Source organism: Lycium ferocissimum, chromosome 2 (assembly GCF_029784015.1).
Source record: "Lycium ferocissimum isolate CSIRO_LF1 chromosome 2, AGI_CSIRO_Lferr_CH_V1, whole genome shotgun sequence".
Lineage (NCBI taxonomy): Eukaryota > Viridiplantae > Streptophyta > Magnoliopsida > Solanales > Solanaceae > Lycium > Lycium ferocissimum.
This window is the reverse complement of record NC_081343.1, coordinates 31,746,970-31,754,731: the sequence shown is the minus strand read 5'-3', so window position 1 is coordinate 31,754,731 and position 7,762 is coordinate 31,746,970. Positions and strand designations below refer to the sequence as shown.

General features: G+C 33.9%; 1 protein-coding gene across 1 annotated transcript; it reads right to left on the bottom strand.

Annotated features, from left to right (window-relative positions):
• Positions 1-1,154: 1,154 nt before the first annotated feature.
• LOC132047979 (tryptophan aminotransferase-related protein 4-like) lies at positions 1,155-2,001 on the bottom strand. Its single transcript, XM_059438932.1, has one exon. It carries the CDS (start codon positions 1,947-1,949, stop codon positions 1,416-1,418), a length of 534 nt encoding a protein of 177 aa, XP_059294915.1. The 5' UTR covers positions 1,950-2,001; the 3' UTR covers positions 1,155-1,415.
• Positions 2,002-7,762: the final 5,761 nt, after the last annotated feature.

The following is a 7,762-nucleotide window of genomic DNA, read 5'->3' as shown; positions in this document are numbered from 1 at the left end:
TCATGTTCTCTTTCTTATCAATTGATATTGTATCTATTCTAAACCACAGTTGTTTGCTTATGGACCTCTTTGGTCCAACTAGAACTGCAAGTATAGGAGAAAAATGTATGCATTTGTTACCGAAGATTACTCTCGCTTTACTTGGGTAATATTCCTAGCTCACAAAAATGACACTAAGAAATTTTGAGTACTTTTTTTTTAAAAAAAAAATAAAAAATTGAGTTCTCTTGTAAGAGAGTAAAAAGTGATAAAAGTTACTACATTACCAGAGTTGTCACATTTTTTTTTTTCAACTCTGAAAAGAATATTATTAATTTTATGATCAAAGGGTTTTCAATACAAGTTTCAAAAGGGATTGAAATGAAGGAGTCGTCACTTGGCAATGAGTTTTGTTGCGGCAAGCCACTTTAAACCAACATCCCTATCAAAACACATTTGATTAAAACTCAATTTGCGACAGAGATTCCGATTAAGGAAACTCTGGACCAAGGAAAAGTTGTGAGGAACCCCTCCAGTCTCTTGATTTTAACCCGGTCACTTTATTGACTTGTATTGACTTTAATAAAAACATCAATTAAACAAACTTTAAAGACACAGAAGCACGCGAAAGAAGTGTCTAAAGTATTTATTCAATCCCAATAGAAAAGATGAAAACGGAAACCTAGACTATCCTTGAAGAGTTGAATTGTGTCCAAGTGTTTCTCTCCTAAGAAATAAGAATAGTTTTGACGTGACAATCTCGATGTACGACAGATAGTTCTTTAGACACTAGATCTTGCAATCGTTGCTGCAATAAATCGAAATCATCTTTGCTATTCACAACCCTAAGCCGAACATAACGATTTTCAACTCCGAATGCAGCACCTTTTCGGCCAATAATATTTGCTTCCCTCAGCACATTGTAGCAGTCCCTATCTTCTCGTTCCTCACATTTTATCCATGCAAAAAAAAAAAAACTATATGAAAAACTGAATTTGCACTTGTCGTGGTTGATTCTTAAATAATGCAAATAGCTATGGTAAAGAGAAATTACCCGGAGAAGGTGCTCTAACTTTTTTGGGAAATGCACAGTATTGTGAGGGGAGTTTTTCAATTCAGAAGCGTTTTGATGTTGACAAGATTTCAGTGAGATTTTCTCATCGAGACAACATCGTTGTATGTGCAAATCAAAACATTTTTCTTCCATCTCCTTGTAGCACAACATTTAAGAGTTTCAAAGCTCCCAACTGTGTCTCACGTGAAACACCATACGTGTTTAAATTTATGTATTCCACCATCCTTTCATAGACAGCTTTGTCTTTGACTATGGCCCATCTATATATAAGAGAAAATTAATTAAAGCCATTGGTTACGTACTTACTATAGTAATTATTAAAACACAAACATGCGTGATAAATTTAAAGGTGTTACCCAAATCAGCTACCGGCATGACCAGTGAGCTTAGAAAGTGTAAATAACATGAGGTTTTTATCCATACGAGTTGGAATTGGAATGTAATGTGGCCAATAGTAAGCTAAATCATAAACATGCTTTGCAAGTTTTCCTTGACGGACTGCATTGTTTAGTTGCCGATCCGGATTGTTTGGGCAAGTCACAAACTCAATGAAGTTGGTACTCCTTGTTTTGTTTTTCCACGAGGATGTATCGCCACTAAACTTGTATTTCTTCGAATCCAAAAGCTCTGTTTGCGATTTGTAAATTGGGTAGTAAGGAGCGGAAGCAACAACTTTGGCAAGTGATGAAGATAAAGATGAATTGGCGGTGTGGGACAGAGCGTACACCGCCGCATTAAGAAGCTGAGTCGAGCCAGCACCAAATAGTATGTACTTGTTGGATGTGTTTGCATTTTCAACAGTGTCATGCAATTTGTGGATTACATTCTCCGATTGCTTGGAGATGAGAGAGCCTTCCTCAAATTCATATCCCATTCTGTGCCACCCAGCCACCATAATGCCACTACTCCCCGCATTTTGATTTCAAAATGGCTCTAAAAACATTGGATTTCCACTGTAACAAATTAAAAAAGAAAGATTGTCATTGTATTAGTTTAATTTATGCTATTTATGATTTAGTATACACGCATTATTGAAGAAACACGAGTTTTTGAACAAACGATACATTGGAAATTTAGAATTTTTATGGCTTTGGTAGCAACAGTTACATTTTCATCAGATTTCCAATGTAAAGATCGTCAAAAATTCCCATTTTTTCAGTAATGACACAATCATCTTAATTTCAAGTGTTGTCGAATTACCTCTCTGCATTAACGGAGCAATTGGGTGTAAAGACAAAGCAATCTGGGCCTGTAAAGCATGCATTACACTCACAAATAGTCTTTCCATTTTCAGTGACTAAGCCATCCAAATAAGCCCTTCCATGGCCTGAGCAACTAACAGAGGCAACATTCTCTGCTGCTGTTGCTGCTTCTCTTGTCCAGCTTAGCTTCTCAGTACGCCTGCTGCAAATTATTAACACAAGACATATGAGATTGACAATTATTGAAACGCTAAAGCACACTGCCCACTTCAAATTCATCGACGACTTATCAATGTTTTCTAACATTATAATTTTAAGAGTTCTCTATCTCTCTTTCTATAATATTAAGGATTCTTGAAAACAAAATGTCCTTTGTTGGCCTTGAGATGGTACCAACTTGATGTTATGTTATACCAGTCATTAGACTATTATATTATTTTATAGCTCAATCAAAGGGTTAAACAGGTAATTTTCAAGGGTTAAGTATAATAACTTTTTATGACGTTAGTACTGAAGTACCTCCTTTGAATAAATTACAATCACGAAAAGAGATAAGCGTCCAAAACACACCCCAACTATCATTTTTTCTTTTTTAGTTTCATAACTAAACTATCAGAAGATCGAGAAAACTACCTACACTATCACTATCCAATTTGCAAAACACACCTCAAATTATTCTTGAATGGCATGTGATCTACACTCTTCATTTTATATAAAAATGTTGTCAAGCGTTGTCCACGTGGATAAATAATGTCACAATGGCACCTACATGGAAATTAAAAAAAAAAAACTATTTGTTTTAAAAAACAAACTTATAAATAATAATTTTTGTAAAAAAATATCAAAAATTATAGAAAATAAAAAATAGTTTAAAAAATGGAAAAGTTATTTAAAAAAAAAAAAACTGATTATTTAGTTTTCACATTTTAAAAAAAAAAAAATCAACTTTCCATTTTTTAAATCATTTTTTTCTGATTTTCTAAATTTTTTGATATTTTTTTCATTTTTTTAAATGCTGATTTTTTTTAAAAAAATATACAGTTTTTTTTATTATAAAAAAAATATTATTTTTTAATATCCATGTAGGTGTCACCATAGCATTGCTTATGTCATCTGGATAATTTTTTTGAGAAAACTTCAGCTTCACTTGCCTTTTGGAGAGTGAGTTCACACATTTAGTTCAAGTGTGTTTTGCAAACTAAATAGTGATAGTGTAGGTAGTTTTCTCAATCTTATAATAGTTTAGGTATGAAACTAAAAAAAAAATGATAGTAGGGTGTGTGTTTGACCCTTATCTCTCATGAAAATAAAATTGTTAAAGACAAAGTTGAAATCATATTTAACTCTAACAAAAGTTAATTTCTAGTAGTGAAATTTGTAATCAAATTTATTTGCTTTCCGAATTCTGACGATTAATCATGATTCTTGGAATGTAATATCATCACATCACAACCAAGAAATCCATCAATTTTAGTAACTTTCACATCCATCAGCTTTAATAGAGAGAACAAAATTTTCTGAATCAATTTTAGTAAAGAAACAAAAAGCTTTTGGCATTCCATGTCAGTCCAAAATTCATCTTCGGCTAAATTTCATAGATGGTCACATAACTATCATTTTTTTCACCAAAATTACTTTACTATGTTTTTTAACACAAAAGTCACATAACTATCACTTTTTTTCACCAAAGTCACTTAACTATGTTTTCTAACACAAAAGTTACAAAACTTTAAGCTTACTAACATAAAAGTCACACCTACCGGAAAATCCAACTTCCGATGAGTAATATTTTTTTTTATTTTTTTATTTTTAATCTAATAGATGTAAATCCAATTTAAAAGAATACCAGACTCAAAACTCATATGCAGATATTAAAATACTAAAAGGGTGAAATTTCAATTTCCTACTATCCAACAAAATGTAACACTTTTTAATATATGTATTTTTTTAAAAAGGCCAATATCCCCTAACATTGAAAAGAGAAGTTGTTTCGGGTAAGTTAACAAAAATTTACATCAAGCAATACAATATTACGAAGGTAAATTTTTTCCAAGAACAACTCTCCAAAAATTTTAGTCGTTGAGCATATAATTAAATAATCAAGGAAAACCTTATCTACGGATGTCCTCCTCCGATACATCTTGTTTGCGTACAACAATCAAGGGAATTCCAGCAGTTAACATCACAAGCCACAACATTTATTTCTGCTCATGAAAATGAATCATATAAAAAAATAAAAAATAAAAATTGCATTAAAATTATGACTTAGTTTTAGAATGAACATTTTATTTCCACACTTTTTCGGCTTGAGTAACCCTAGAGAGAAGGATAATATATTTTGTGGAATGATTGGTTTTGTTTTCTTAATATTTTAGTATATGCATATGAGGTTTGAGCCAGGCCAGGTTCTTTTTAGTTGGATTTGCTTCTATAAGATTTTAAAAAAAAAAATATTACCCAGCGAAAGTTGGATTTTTTGATAGGTGTAATTTTTGTGTTAGTAAGCTCAAAATTTTATAATTATTGTGTTAAAAAAATATATTTAGTGATTTTAGTGGAAAAAAGTTGATAATTATGTGACTTTTATATTAAAAAACAAAATTAAGTGACTTTAGTTTAAAAAATAATAGTTATATGACCGTATATAAAATTTACCCTTCATCTTATGACAAGAAGTCTCACAATTGTATACTCAATGTATAATTTAAGATACCGAGAAGAGAATGAAATGCATCTCCCCGAAAAAGTCAAAGTGAGAGAAAATGGATGTGGAGTTTGAGAGACCAAGAAACATCATGAAACATTGAAGAGGAAAGAGAGGAGAGGAAATTAAAAAATAAGTAGTGTTTGTTATAAATATACAGTATTGTGGATGTGCATTGAAATACACAATCATTTGGATAAGCTTACAATCAAGCAGACATCTTGCGAAGTATTTCCTGGTAATTTTTGCAAGAAATTTGCTCACAAGAGCGAGAACTTGCCGTTGACTTCTCGAATAGTCTTGAGTAGCTCAAGCGGGGAGCTTGCAGTTGTGCCGAAGAAATTTTCCGAATAGTCTTGTAGCGAGCCTTCCACGAAAAGCCTCCATGAAGAGCTTCCTTTCTTCTATAAATAGGAAGTCAATTCAGTTCATTTGTACAACAATTGAAAGAGCAATAAAATATCTCTCTCTATCCCAAGCTTCTTTGGCTATATTTCTTTGTTGTTGTGTACTTTTAATATTATTTCATAACACGTTATCAATACGAGACTCTAATATAAAATATAACAAAGTTATCATACATCTCGAATTTGGTGCGTAAACTATTTCGGTGTTAGCCACCATTAATAAGTTTTCTCTTTTCATTACCGATTGACTCTTCGTTACCAGGTGTGTTTTCTTTAAAGTCATAACCGCGGTATTCATTTTCTCAATCTTGCGGGAGAGCAAATGAATCTGCAAAGATTCTTTTCACATGCCTTTAGCCATCTTTAATTTCTCATGGCTTAAACATTAGTTGTATGGATATTATTCATTTTTCGTTTCTTGTAAATCTTACTACTTTTGGACATTTATTAAGCTCTCAATTGCATAAAGAAAGGTTCTTGAGGCATGTATCTCTTGTTATGTTAAGCGGCTAATGTCTGCAGTGGCGGCAATCACAGGTAAAGTAATTTCTAATCACTTAAACTTGTAAGATTAAGTGGCAGTATCTTGTAAGTTTCATTATATAATGAAATTTATTTACGTCTATAACCACCGGCAATGGCAATATTTTTATAAGCTTGTGATTATAATTGAAGATATGTCAGAGAAGAATTCTCTATATTATATGCCTCGATTTGTTCCTGAAGTAACAATATATTACAAGAGGTTCCAAGCTATCACAATTTAATATGCTTGATGCACGCCCAGGTATGTTTCATTCCTGAAGAATAAGAACTTTTGATAAATCTTACAAATACATATCCTGTTATACCTCGGAAATTTCTGATTTGTTGCCTTGTGGATAGGCTAATGTGAGCTTAAGGTGATTATGAAATCCTTACGAGATTAAGTGAAGTATTAGATAGCTTAAGGTGCATACCATAATTGAGCTAATATTTATTTTGTGATGTCTTGAGGGGCTGCTATAGGGCCTATTGTATGGTTAATGAAGTATTATGTAAGTGCCAAGAAGGTTCCACGAGGATTGGAAGTCAAACGAATCATCGAGAGGAAGTTTCGCGCAACTGGGAGTTATACGGCCACTTATACGGTCCGTATAACATGACCTTCACAGAAAGGGTCATTTTCTTGGTGGTGTTATACGACCACTTATACGGTCCATATAAGGGGGTCCGTATAACTTGACCTATATCAGAAAGGGACTTTCCCATGGTGGTGTTATACGGTCCACTTAGACGGACCATATAATATTATACGGACCGTATAAGTGGTCCGTATAAGTCCATCGGGCTGAATTTTTATGTTTAGTATAAATAGATGGCCTTTGTTCATTTATTTCATTTTTCATCTTCCACAAGTCTTGAGAGCTCAAAACCCTTCTCCAAGCATATTCCACCCTAATCCAAGAGAAAACAAAGATCAAGAGGCAAGAATCAAAGTGTTCATGTGTTAGAAGGCTTCCTAGGGTTAGTAAACTACAAGAGATTCTTGGGTATTGAAGCTAGGGTTTTCACATAAGTTGTTAGCTGCTCCAAGGCTCATCCCCATGAGATAAAAGGTTAGTGTTCATGCTTATTTCATGTTATCATGAATGCTTGGTCGTTGAACAACTTGGGTAGAAGAAAAAAGTAGAAAATGAGGGCTAAATGCAACTTTTATGATGTTTTTGAGTAATAAGCTAACTTGAGTCATGATTCTTAGTGTTACACCTCGGAAAATTCCCCTTAGTATATAAGCGAGTAGGCTGCGAAAAGGATGAAGACGTATACGAGGTTGGATAAGCGAGGAAGTACAAATTGATAGTCCTAATTAAGATTCCAAAGGCATCCGAGGTTAGAGAAAATAGTTAAGGAATCGAGTTATAAGTTAGTGTATTGGACGCAAACTAGGAGTATTGAGTAAATGATGCCTTAAGAATGTTGTGGAGAAGAGTTATGATGCTCCCGAGATTCATAATGAAATGATAAACAAGTCTTCAGAAGGTTCCATAAGGATTAGAGGTCAAACGAAACGACGGAACCATTCGGTGGAACTCGTGAGTTCACGACCATGTTCCACGGACAGCGACAATGTTCCACGACCGTGGGCCGTGTCCGTGGAACGCTGCCAGAAGTGTGGCTGGTGGTCGTGAACCACGACAGCTCCACGGCCGTAAAGGGTTCCACGGACCGTGCGCCCCGTCCGTGGAAGTCCCACTTACCGAACATCTCCAAGCCTTTAAATGTTAAGTCCACTTCATTTTATTCATTCTCAACCACGACTTCAACCTCTCCACACCTCACAGAAACTTCCAAACATTTCATCCACAAGAAAACTAAGGAGATCAGGATCCAACAAGATTTGAGGAGAATCAAG

Bases quoted from the DNA above. Each gene is read 5' to 3' on its own strand.
- LOC132047979 (XM_059438932.1), bottom strand. From the start codon at position 1,949: ATGGTGGCTGGGTGGCACAGAATGGGATATGAATTTGAGGAAGGCTCT.